General features: G+C 49.2%; 1 protein-coding gene across 3 annotated transcripts in view; it reads right to left on the bottom strand.

The window, feature by feature from the left end:
- Nucleotides 1-13421, bottom strand: part of PHTF1 (putative homeodomain transcription factor 1) — a 596971-nt gene that overhangs the window by 289153 nt on the left and 294397 nt on the right. For all 3 annotated transcript variants that reach the window (XM_069633361.1, XM_069633363.1, XM_069633362.1), the window contains one exon: nucleotides 7102-7320. In XM_069633361.1, the coding sequence (XP_069489462.1) occupies nucleotides 7102-7320 (219 nt within the window). The remainder of the gene's footprint in view (nucleotides 1-7101; nucleotides 7321-13421) is intronic.

Here is a 13421-nt window from a genome sequence, read left to right on the forward strand (position 1 = left end):
ATGGTAAAGCCAGCCGCGCCACCATGTTGAGCCTGGCTCCCAGGAACAGGGCATCCTGCGATGGCACCAAGCAGGACTTTGCATAGTTTATCGAGGACCCCAGTTCCGTGAGCAGGCGGACGGTCCTCGCTGTGTGGTCGACAGAGAGTTCCCTTGACTTCGCTCGTATGAGCCAATCGTCCAGATAGGGGTAGACGTGGATCCCCTGCTGGTGCAGCCGCACCGCCACTGGTGCCAAGCACTTAGTGAAGACCCTTGGCGCCGACTTCAAACCGAAGGGCTTTGCCTTGAACTGATAGTGCCACCACAAAGCGCAGAAATGTTCCATGTCCCATGCATATGGGGATGTGGAAGTATGCATCCTCCAGGTCCAGTGGCGACAGGAAGTCCCCTTCTTCCAGCTGTCCCAACACGTGCTGAAGGGTGACCATCCGGAATTTCTGGGATGTTATACATTTGTTGAGGCAGCAGAGATTTAGGATGGGTTGCTAGCCGCCGGTCTTCTTTCGGATGAAGAAGTACTGCGTGTATACTCCGAAGCCTCTTCGGGACGAGCTCTAGAACGCCCTTTTCCAGCATTGCTCGTACCATCAGAAGTAGCTGTGGAATGCGATTTTCTTTCCTGGCCACCGTTGGAAAGTGGGGACACTCCCTTTGGAACTCCAGAGTGAGTCCATGGGCCAGGGCATCCAGCACCCAACTGTCGGTGGAGATGGATTTCCACATGCAGACGAAGTTAGTTAGCTGGCCTCCCACCGGGGTGCTCGGTGGGGGCCCGACGTCCCAGCTGGTTCAGTCCTGCTTCGCCGAGGCCTTGCCACCTTGGGCCCCTTGTTGGCGACGACGTTGTGCACCAGCCTTGCTGCAGCCCCTGTAGGCTTCCTGCGACGAACAACGGGCTGCCTGATGTTACAACAAAGAGCTGCCGCCGAATCCTTAGGAGGCCCCTTGAGACTTGCCTGGGCGTCTCAATGTCTGCCTTGATGGCCTGCAGTGACTCGTCCACTGCCTTGCCGGACAGGGTGTTCCCGTCGATGGGCATTTCCAGTACCCTGGTCTGTACGTCGTGACGGAAATCGGTGGTCCTGAGCCAACCATGCCGGCGAAGGCAAACGGTGTTGCCCATCTGGCGAAAACCAGTGTCAGTGATGTCTGTGGCTACCGTGATGGCATGGTCAGAAGCCACCTCGCCCTCCTGCAGGATTTCAAGGACCTCTGTCCTCTCGTCATCCGGGAGGAAGTGCAGGAGGGGGGCAATTTTAAACTTCAGCTCCCCATCGTAGCGGGCCACGATAGCGAGAGCATTGGCCACCTTAATGGTCGTCGCTGGCGACGAGATAACCCCAACGTCCCATGGCGTCCAGCTTCTTCCCCTCGCCGTCCGGCGGGGAATTGGAAATTGATGCCGTCGCCCCTGCTGATTTCTTCTTGGCCGCCAGGGAGACTACGGAGTCCGGGCCGGCTGGACCCTGAGGCATATAGGAACAGAATCTGGGACCTGGTACTACTTCTCGTACCGGTCTCTCTTCGCAGGGGCCGTGGACGGGTTCTTCAGAAGGGACAGTCCCTCGTCCCAGATGTCATTCAACAGCGGGACGGAGAGTATGGTCTTCCTCTTGGCCTCTCGTCGTTGATAAAGGAATCCCTCCTTCATCTGCTCTTCAGGGCATAGTTGGAAGAGTTCTGAGGCCCTAGCGATCATGGCGTGAAACGAGCCAATTTCGTTGGGTGGGGAAGCCTGGGGAGGGGACGATGCGAGATCTGTTCCGTCGTCACCGCCGTCGTCCGTCCCAGTCATCGCCGTCTCAGTCTCGGTCTTATACCTTGGTGGAATGGATGGATTGAAGGATGTCAAGGTGGGGGTGGATGGACTTGTCTCGGCTTGTTCGGTCGACGCCCCGGCGGTCCAGGCACCGCTGGATGGTCCGCCGGAGGTAAGGGCAACCTTGGCCATATCTATGTGCACAGGGTGTGCAGTGCCAGCAAGATGTCTTCAGACCCGTCCGACGGTGGAGGCATCGGTTACGACGGGAGCATCGGCAGAGGCGTGGTGCCCTCCGGTTCCTAGTCAACCTGGTGTTCTTAGTCGGCTCCACCCTTCCTCTCCACTTCCACCTTGTCGGGATCCTTCCCGCAGGCCCTGACCTCGGCGAACCTCTTGTCCAGGACTGACTTGATGACAGACAGCTCTTCCTCAGAGGAGGTATCTGAATCTGCTAGGACTACCGCCTCCGCCCCCCTCCTCTCGGCCCAGGGCTTCACAGGGGTCTTTTCGATCGGTTGGAAAGACGATTCCCTCCGGGAGGGCAGGGGAAACTCTAGGTCTGGAGATAGTCTCCACTGGGGTCACCTCCGCAGGCTTCGCCAGGGACGCTGTGACTCCTTCAATCAGGGTCTTAGCCGGGTGAATCTGGGCCTTCACGACCTTAGGCGCGTCTGAGGCCTTCACCGTGGGGGGAGAGTCACTGCCTCGCTCCCCCTTGGCTTTCTCCGTCGGGACTGGCTGGGGCTTCTCCCAAAGCTTACCCGGGTTCTCAGACTTCCTTTTCACCAAGCCAGAGCGTTGGCTCGTGGTTGACTGCGTCGGTGACGTTGCACCCAGCCTGGAAGCTAAGGAGCCTGAACCAACGGCACTCCCGGTGCCCGCAGACTCACGGCGCTTTGCCTTCTGTTGAGCCCCCGTCACCGGAGCACCTTCAAAGGTCTTAGAAGACCGCTCAGAATTCTCACCTGCTGCCGGGCTCTTAACCTCCAGCCAGTCAACCAGTCGTTTACGAGGGTCCTTCGTGGTCCGGACAGACATGTTCTTGCAGCACGCACAGTCCTCCACGTGCAACTTGTCGGAGTGCAGGCAGTAGAGACACCGGGAGTGCTCATCTTCCTTGAAGACGTTCTGTAGTCCACATCCTGGGCAGTTCCTAAACAGCTTGGATCCAACAGGCGTCAAGTCTCCTTTGTCCTGAGCCATGTCCACACGGGGTAGGCGGCCTCAAAGATCTTCTGGAATCCTCCAAGTGAAATGCATTGAAAATAGCCCTTGAGGGGCGTAGAAAATTCAAAAACCTTGTTAATCGGAAGATGATTCAGTGGAGCTTCAGGCTCGATTTGACTGAAAAAATAAAGAGTAAAATCTTTGAAAAAACGCAACACGCAATAAAAGCTTGAGAGCTAAGCATGAGGACTCCGAACACTTGAACGTGCTGTAAAAATCAGAGGAGGGGCTTAGGTAGAAGGCAGTCATTGGCTGGGGGCAGTATGACCCAGAGACCAGTGATAGAAACTGATTTTTTTCTTTTACCGAGGATTCCCAGACTGACGACGGGGAATATTCATGAGCATGTGAATCCATGCCAGACCCCATGCTGGAGAATGTGAAGAACCCACTGCCAGAACTCTTGCCCAAACTAACTAGCAATAGCAACAAGCTCAGATCACCCCTATCTTAGACCTACAAGTCCGCACAGAGGCAAACCACATCCCAGGTATCATCTCGATTCCGGTCTGTCTGAAACCAGATCCGTGCAGCAACTGCACGAGGATGCATCGCTACAAAGTTGTATCCACTGCAGTTGTGTGCTACATAACACAGATAGTGGGGATGAGCTTACACCTTCTTATGCGCCAGTTTATATCAATATCATTTTCATGAGATCAAAGGTTCCGCATTAGAAAAAAATATAATTTCTTATGGGGAACCTTTGATCTCATGAAAATGATATTGATATAAAACTAGCGTAAAAGAAGGTGTAAACTCATCCAAACTATCTGTGACTTTACAACGGAGTGGAGGGTCTCTTAGTCTCCGTAAATGCTCCCAACCATGCGACACAAGCCAATATATATACATTCCAACTAAGGATAACAGAACTCTAAATACAATCAAGCTCGTGAGGTATAACTAAAGGGGCATCGACGAAAAAAGTCCCTCAACAATAGTTTGCTACATAACACCCCTTTGATGTTGAGGATTTCTAAATCAGATTAAAAGTATAACTCATGAAACCAGAATTGAAAACTAACGCGTACAATCGCCAAAATGCCCACAGCAAAATTTACTTTGATGGCAACCCAAAGACTGCCGTCCCATAAAGCCTGCCCAGTGGCCCTTCAGTGTTCACCTACATATACCTTATTTGGTCTCCAAGTTAACCTTTACTTACGATCATTTTCTAAAATAAAATAGTGAGTTGAAGAAGAAATTGCAAAACCAAAAAAACCTGCATTTGCTTGTAAAAGAAATGCTTGCTTTCTTGGTTTACACTTTGTTCTCGGGTAATCTGACTTCTGTTCAAAGATCCATCAAGAATGGTAGGCAATGTATGAAGCAATTTGCTGCTTTTGAGTGTGGTAGAAGGGAGTGACCTGGAGCACTGGAATAACTGACGGATACCCTGGGTATCTCGGACCAGGCTCTGGACTGGCTGTCCTTCATAAGTGACCGTCCGTCCCAGGTTATTCTGTGTACCTACTCCTCCCCCATCTCTTTCTAAACCTGTGGTGTCCCCCAGGGCTCCAGCCTCTCCCCCGGGCTCTTCAACACTTACTTGCTCCACTGGCACTCCTCATTTCCACCTTCTCCTCCAACTTCCAGTGCTATGCAGATGAGACACAATTCTTCAAACTACCCGCTGACCCTTCTACTACTTACAACATCCCGGACTGCCCATCTGCCATCCAGTCCTGGTACACTTCAAACAATCTCTGCCTCAATGCCAGCAAGACCTAGATCCTTGCTATTGGGACCCCTGATTCCGCTTTCGTCCCCTCACTTTGGCCATCCTCTCCCCTTTCATCTGAAACCAGAAACCATGGAGTCATCGTCGACCCCTCTCTCTCTCTCCTTTCTCCCTCACATTCAGGACTTTGCCAAGAATTACCACTTTCAACTCTTCCTTCTCAAAGGAATTGTCCCTTTTCTCAATTTCCCCCAGAAGCTCAATGTTACCAGAGCTCTGGTTCTCTCTCGGCTGGACTACAGCAATAGCCTCCTCTTGCACCTACCCTCTTCCTCCCTGCAACCCCCCAGGTAATCCAGAATAGGGTAGCAAGATTGATCCTTGGCCTCAAGCCAGGGACCGCATCGCTCTTGCCCTAAAAACTCACTGGCTCCCGGTTGCTCCAAGGATCAAATTCAAATCCTTCTGCATCATCGATAAGGCTCTCTGGGGCCAAAGACCATGGCATCTACAACTCGCTCTCACCAAATTCACTCCCTCCAGATCTTCACGCTCCTCTGGCACCAACTCTGCGTATCAAGAGTTTCGCTAAACAGAGGGCCGGTGGCCAATCTCTTTTCTCAGCTGGCTCCCGCTAACGGAACAGCCTTCCCCCCCCTTCCTCTTCGTCTTTGTCTTTGTCTTCAGCCGGATCTCTTCAAATTCCGGAATCTCCTGAAGACTTTCCTTTTCTACCCTTTCCCTTCTCCCCTCCCTTGCTAATCCCACAGTAGCCGAGATTTGTGACCAGGGCTTGTATGTGTCCTTAGGGCCCTGGTCTCCCACACCAAATCGCCTTCAGCCTCCGCCCACCCGCAGCACTTGCCTTGGCACTGATTGGCCTATGCCACTGTAGGCATGCACTTACCGATTTATTGCAGTCTACATCCCTAGCACTCCCTACATTGGTCACTTACACCTGCAGCTCATTCACAACCACGGGCACTTGAGCCCTTACCTCCCCCTCCCCCCCACTCCCTCTACCCCTCTCCTTCTCTGCACTTAACCGTTCTGAATGCTCACAAGGCTTGGTAGTCCGTCTTTATCCTCCAGTGTATTAATTTGTTTCAATCACGTGTCCCCTCCCAGTTGCCCTGTGGATGCTTTGAAACACAATTCACTTGTTTAAGCGCTGAACAAATGCACAATACAATTTAAATAAAAAAGGGCAAGTGTTGGTCTTCCGAATGCACCATGAGAGTTGCATGTTCCCAGTGGTATGGTAGTAGGCTACTACAGACTGATGGAGAGGTTCATGGGAAGGCATGCAGCAGTCATGTGATGTAGTCTGTGCCAGACGCTCAGGCATCTGAGCAGACCAGCGTGCATTGCGTGGCACAAGTGCTAAGTGTGCAGCATAGTCCAATAGTGAGTGGAAGAGATGGGCCTTTGAGGCCGGTGTGAAACTTTACACCTCCACACATCTCAAAAGGTCATGAAGACAAAGGATAGAAAAAGCCTGAACTGTCAAGGGATCCCAGGATCACAGCTTTCCCATCTCTGGGGTTATAGTTCCACTGAGTGAGGACCTATACATGTATCTTTCTTAATATGTGGTTGGACCCATCTCAGTAATATGATATGTCATTTATAATGTGTCTGTACCCAGGTGTAGCCATGGTTTAGTCTTCGAATCTGTAAAGCATTGAATTGGTACTGCAAGTATACAGATCAATGTCCCAAATGATCAATGTAGGAGCGTGCCCAAACCACTGACCGGTTTTATCTGCTTGTCTGAATAGTATTAAACTATTATTTTTAAAGATGCAAAAGTACTACATGTAAATATCACATGTTTATATTTCTCGTCATGAGAGGGTACCACAGAACACGCTAAAATGCCCCATTCTATTCATGCTAGTTACTCTGCCATCTTATATTTTCTGGAATGTGTAGTCCTGGATTTTTAATGGCCAAATCCAGGTCTACATTTCTTAGAAGGCAAAGTAAAAACTCATACTGGACTAGCATCTCCTGATAACAATGGGGCGAGTTGTTAAGTACAGTGCATCACTATTCCGCTTCTTCTCCCCTGTTGCCCTGCTTCTCAGCAGCTTCCTTCTCCCACATGTCAAAAACTATCTGTGCATTCAAATCCTCAACAAAGATACACTTCCAAAAGCAAGAAGGAGCACCCTCTACCTAATCCCACATTACTATCCCATCCCCCTGATCAATGTACTGTTAACTTCAATATGCAGACTAATTTGTATATAGTCCATCCCACTGGACCTCAGTTTGTCATGCCCAGGTCTCCATACATCCACAAGCCATTTTTCCATCTCTCTCCCCTGATAATGTATGGCACTGACTCTGGATTGCCGCGCTTACTGTTTATCTTCTAAGTGTTGCTGAGTAAAACACCATGCATCATCAAATAAAATACCTGTTGGGGAAATGTATCCTTGAGGTCCTTATTTCTGTGTGCACGGTGTGGCGCATTACGGTCATCGCTGTCGCTGGTGTATGATGAACGGCATTCCGGAGCATGCAGCAGGTCTTCCCAGAGCATGTCCTCGGTCTCGGAACCGTGGCGCGAGCTCCCCGAACCTGTGTGTGAAATGTTGTTGCTCTGGGAGCTGCCGCTTACTGCCGACCTAGATCCCTAAAAAAAAAAACACAATGGATGCATTGCAACAGTGTATCCAGGGCAAGTGGATTCAATCGCGCTGCTTCATACAACTGACTAAACAATGTTACTATCTTGTTTTTATTTTTTCTGTAAAGTCCTATCTGGGACAAGACTTTAGAAAGCCCACCCTTGGTGAGCAGGGCTACACCCCTTAGGTGTAGGCTGTAACTTCCCAAAGGTTTGGTAGCAATGGCTGAGCAGCCAGGCTTACTTTAGGAGGCACACAGAACTCAGAGCATCCACTTAGTTCAAGGAAACTCTTACACACTAGGAGTTATATAGAAAATAGGTCTTTATTTATATACACTTAGGCTTGTAGCATTCAAGTAAGGTAAGTACTATCAACAATAATATAGGAGAGCAGTTGCAATATTCACAGTTAGATACTTCAAAATAGCAATAACGGTAACAGGTCACATAATCCTGAAACATATATGCAAACCTAAAGAAATTGTGATAACATTTTATAACTTCCGCTTATCCTAAATTAGAAAGTATAACCCTGTCTTAGACGAGTCTAAAAGTCAGAGGGGACACTGGGGCACCAGTAACCAAGGGCTGAAGCATAGTTCAGGGATCAAAGGAGCAGAGTCCAGCAGAAACTCTTTCAGTTTGCAGGTTGGCAACAGTCATGTTTACTTTGGCTAGGAAATTAACAGTTTCCCCAAGCTGGATTGCCCCAAGGACAAGATTCCTAAGCAAGGTAGAGCACAATGGCTTGTCCACCCCAATGTAGCTCAATGTAGGCCCTGGAGGGGTGCAAGTATTAATGGATTGCAGCCCCCAGGAGCAAAACAACAAGCAGCAAGCCCCAGGAAAATACCCAGGAGCGAGCCAGTACCTTTTCAATGAAGAACACAATGTCACAGGACCATCCCCTAGGTGAGGCAACAACAGACGCTGGTTCGGGCTTCTTGACCTTGGCGGCTGAAGAAGGAACTTTGGAGGAATAAGACGGTTGCACTCTTGCAGTGGGAAGCCAAGCAGAGGATCTCCATGGGACTGGCTTTTTAGAAAGCTTCACAGGCTTCGGAACAGCAACTGTTGGCAGACCTCTCTCCGGTTCTCAGTACTCGACTGGGCTGAGGGGACGTCTAAGAGCGGGAAAGTCAATGGAGGCCCAGGAGGATACCCACCAGGTTTCAGCCGAAACCGCACTTCACAAGACTATGCACCGCAAAATGGCACAGGTCCAAGGGTATTGGCAGTTTGCAAGCCCCAGAGGTCGCAGCTCTTCGACGGACAGCGCAAAATGCAGGTGTTCCTGAGACCGGTTAGGCCAATCAGTCCAGGCGATGAAGTCGTCTTCAGGAGATCTTCCCCGTAACACGGAATTCGGGGTAGTCAGCGGTCACTCAACGGCTCTGGTGGTCGCTGGAAGTTGATGGGGACGCCCATCTGCAAATTCCTCGTCGGATATTCAGTCCAGTGGTCGACAATTTCTGCTCCAGGACGCTCGTGTTTAATGCAGGAAAACTGGCAGAGCCGCCAATCACCAGACATGCAACCATTCAAATTTAGGGATAGCTGTCCAATGGGAACAGCTAGCCTCCCATCACAAACTGGTTCAAGGCACGCAAACTGCAGGACAAGACTAGGGGAGGTTTGGTCATCTCCCCCACTTCCTGTCCTTTCAGGCACTCAGAGAATCTTGCCGGTCTTTCCAAGGGTAGCCTGCAAAAGACAAAAGACCCATCAAGACCTCCCCCACTCAGGCAGGTAGAAGGCGGCTTAAAAAAAAAATAAAAAAAAACACAAGTCATCAAGAACAGGGCTTACAAAAGTCCAGCCACCATTTTAGGCAAATGTTGACCCTTGTGTCCCTTACAGCAGTTCCAAAGGCAGCCTGCGACAAGTCCACAAAAAGGCGTGAAAAAAGGTACACTGCCACCAGTCTGTCAGATGAACTTGTGACAGTAACTAAAAGTTACTGGAAAAGTGAGAAAAGAGCCAATGCTTTCCCCCCAGCACTCCACTTAAGGTGGGGTGTTCTGATCTCGCAAAATAAAATACAGGTGGGACAAAAAGTGTCCCCCCTGCCCTGGTAACACGTGTCAACACGTAAAATAAAAAGGGAAGCCCATAGAGCTCCCAGAAACAATGCATAAAAAGTGCTGTGCCCTGCAATAATAAAAACGTAGATGCCAGAAAAGTTGGAGGAAAGCAAAAAGTATCAAAACGTATCAAAAAGTGGAAAATGTTTCCCACTTAGGAGAATCAGTCCAAAAATCCAATAGCCCAGCAAGAATGCTGGCGACTCACAAAGTGAGAAGAATTTCACATAAAAAGGAAAATCTACCCAACACCATCACCCTGTCCAACTCCAGGTCTCAGGGGCCAGAAACATATCAGATTTTCAGAATACCCCTCATTAATATTCATAAGATAAATTTGCATACAATGATTCGAAATGTAGGCATATTTTGTCTCATGAATATGTAACAAAGGCATAATATCAAGTAGTAGATACAGACAAGAGATACAAGTATCCGAAAGCCTTTATTTGGTATTCTGGTTGGATTGGTAGAATTTCAAACTGGCCCCAACTCTAGAATGGGATTATTCTCAACCATGAAAAAAATAACAAAATAAGTCCAGTCTAGTCAAAATAAAAAGGCCTATACTAAAAAAAAACTTAACCTTGCACACCTTCTGAAGATGACAAATGTGTTAAGGAAATACAAAAAGGAAAATAGTGTCTCAAAAGAAATGTCAGAATGGCTTAAGTAACAATTGCCTTCCCTACGTTCAGCACCACTGGATCTTGAGTTTCTTAAAAAGGATAGGTGGTTGTCACAGTTCTATCAGTCTTGCACACTTTGGCTTACTGGTACAATTCAACTGTTAAGGCTTGTGCTTCAAGCTTCTGGTAGTTCAATCAGTTCCTTAGGCTTCATCCGCCTTGTCAACAGTTCTACTTCTGACCTTTCCTTTCCCACGACTCAATACAGGCTTCCCTCTGCCGGGCATGAGCCCGTCTATTCACCTTTTCACTTTATCATACAGTTCTGCACAGGCTTCCCTGTGCCGGGCTCGAGCCTGTATCTCTTCCTGGGGTTCCCTTCCCCACGCTTTGTCTTGGGTATCTTTTCACTGTCTAACACTTTCGAAACTGCAAGGATTTTACATAGACCTCTGCATGACCACTTCGACCTCTCTTTACACAATTCTACAATCAACAATCTTCCTCATCTTGCAACATCAATTATTCTTGGTACTTGTACTTTCTCATTCTCTTTAGCTGGCCCTCTTGGCCTCTTTCACAGTTCATATACTTTGCCCTCCTGGCATGTTCAGAGTTCACATACTTTGCTTTTCACTTCAACATTCTTTCGGGATCGCAGTTACTTTCTTGCCATTGGTTCCTGTTGTAATACTCTTCAACTCAGAACATTTCACAGAGACGTTCGTATGTGCGATTTCACCTCTAAGGACCACTCTGTTACTTTGTATCCTTTCCTTTTACAATTCAACAAATGTGTAACGCTCACCTGATTCCCGTAGAGGCGCCGGTCTTGACTGGGCGTATACCGTATCTTCAAAGGTGATGTGTAACACACGGCTGGCTCTTTGGGCTGGACCTCTGTGCACTGTATGTCTGGCTCGAAGGGTAAGATGTCTTAGGTAAGTGAACGCCGTGCTCTCCATCTGCCTCGGGGCAGGGTGCTGTAACCAGTTTCTTCACTGGATAAGGGGAGCAGGCCTCTTGACTTCAGAGGACTGCTGTCCGTCGTTTACTGCACGAACGTTAAGTTTCGAGTAATTCTAATGTCTTTAAAAGTCTTTAGTAATGATGTCTCTTGTTTTGCAGGGTTCCGGCGATGGCGGATGACGGGCTGAAGTGAGTTGAAGATGGAGCCCGTGTGATGAATAGAAGCGCCTGGAAGCACGTAAGTAAGCGCTTGTTGCCTGCTTCACGATGCGCTCTAACTGTCCTTTTATTTTGCAGGTACAAGTTCGAAGCGGCTGCAGGGTGCCGGAATACCCACTGGGTTAGATGTGGAAAGGAGTAATGGCACGTGAGTATTAAAGTTCCCCAATGTCTTTAAACGCACCTTGTTTTGTCTTTCAGATGCGGGATGCAGCGCCGAAGGCCTCCGGAGCGTGCGAAGAGTTGGTAAGCTTTTGTCTTTCAGATGCCAGAATGCAGTGCGAAGACCTCCGGAGCGCACGAAGAGTAGGTAAGCCTTTGTCTTTCAGATGCCGGAATGCAGCGCGAGGCGTTGGTGACAGCCGATGGACCAGGTAAGTGAAGCGCTGTCACTGAAGACCGTAATGCTAACCTGTTCTTTCTTGTCTTTATAGGTGTTGCTGAAGACTGGATTCAGGATGGTAAGCCTTTTTCCTTAGGCCCAGGATCAGATGCAGAAGACACGATGAGCGTTCTGCTGCAGAGGATGCAGAATAACGCAAAGCAGGATTCATCCATCGGGTGTGGTTTAAATAGCCTCCTGTAGTGCTTAGGTGTCTCCTTCCACAGCCACGCCTAGGTAAGAAAAGAGTTCCTGCTTTCCAGAAGAGTTCCAGTGTTCTGAACCTAGGGAGTGGCTCCTGCCCCACCCAACAGGAAAAGTAGTTCCAAACAGAAGAGGATCAGAGGCTCAACTGGCAGGCAAGTAAGCAGCATGGTCTGCTGCAGGTAAGTCCACCCAAGCATTATGAGCCCGGCGCTTCCAGCGCTGGGACTGGGCATATTTATGAGCCTGGTGCCACTGGCGCCAGGACTGGGTCCAAAAGGTCCCAATTGGGACTGGTTGGCACTCGGAACCTGGGTTATGGATCTGCTTCCAAGGGAGTTGGGAAAACCCTGACCTTTTGGAAGCAGAGATCATGACAAAATGTCCCTTCCATTACATGTTTTATCGGCAAACGCGCAACCTTCAACTTTTGGGTGACAGTTACTTTTGCCTTCAACACAAACCGGGCTTTTGTTTCCTTCAATAACTCATTGATCATGTTAATAGGTCTTCTTTCATCAACACCTTTCATTCAGCAGTCAAGGTCATTACAAACGCCTCGCCTGCTCAAATTCCGCTGTTCACCCGGCAGGGCCGCAGACAGCTTCCAAGTACCTTGAAGCTTTCTCTCTTCCGCTCACTCGGTTTGTCTTGGAGTGCTTACGGCTTCCTGAAAGTGTGGAATTCTCACCTGGCTCGCTCCCGTTCTTTTTAACTGCCGATCAGCCCCTTGGCCTTCCAACTTCCATAGCCTGATTCGCATCAGCCCTGAAAGAGCGGTTCCTTCTCGTACCCAGCCTCTTTCAGAGTCGGTCTGTGCGCACCACCTTTTATCCTGACAGGGAGTATTAACAAGTGGCAGGTGTGTATAGTTAGGATTACGTGCCTGACTATGCCTGGCCTTATTACAGGGACAGAGCCATTGGAAGTCAGCAGAAGCAATCTTTATGGCCTCATTCCTCATCTTCCTCGGCTGAGTAGTTTTGTCAATGTAAAGTGGGGAGGAATTATGGGAGCTGTAGTTTCCCATAAAATAAGCCAGGATAGCGGTTAGATGGTTGTGGAAAAAGGGGGCTAACATGTCTCGCCATCGGGTGCTTCTCCCTCACTCCCGAGGACCCTCTTCTCAGGTTTGACAGGTTGATCAATTACATTGTCTATACAACTAGCCCCACTAGCCCACTCCTCACCTGATGAATCTGTTGGAGACGCAGTAGATTTGTCTGTAGAACTTTCCTTCTTTTCTCTCCAGGTGGTTCTTGTGGACTTGGTTTCGATCTTGCTCTTGGATTTGAAGAGAGAAGGACGGGCTCGCCTAGAGTCCACTTTGCCAAAGAGGCTATGTCCGTAGAGAAATCCAGTAAGAGTGAAGGCGAGAGTAGTATTGCCTACAAGTACCAGAATGCACTGGTTGTTGTCGTAGTAGGCGGTTGCTTGTTGTCCAGGTAGAGGTCCAGCTGGCATGCGGTAAACACACGGAGATAATGGAACACACGGTTCCGACGGTAGACACCGCTCACAGAAAACAATGAAAGCTGGGGAACCGCCCAGCACGGGAGAGAGTACAGCAGTAGCAGGAAGGGCTGAGAGAGAGGCAAACAGGTTACGGCGACAGAC

This window comes from Ambystoma mexicanum, chromosome 13, assembly GCF_040938575.1.
Source record: "Ambystoma mexicanum isolate Mex_15411 chromosome 13, UKY_AmexF1_1, whole genome shotgun sequence".
NCBI lineage: Eukaryota > Metazoa > Chordata > Amphibia > Caudata > Ambystomatidae > Ambystoma > Ambystoma mexicanum.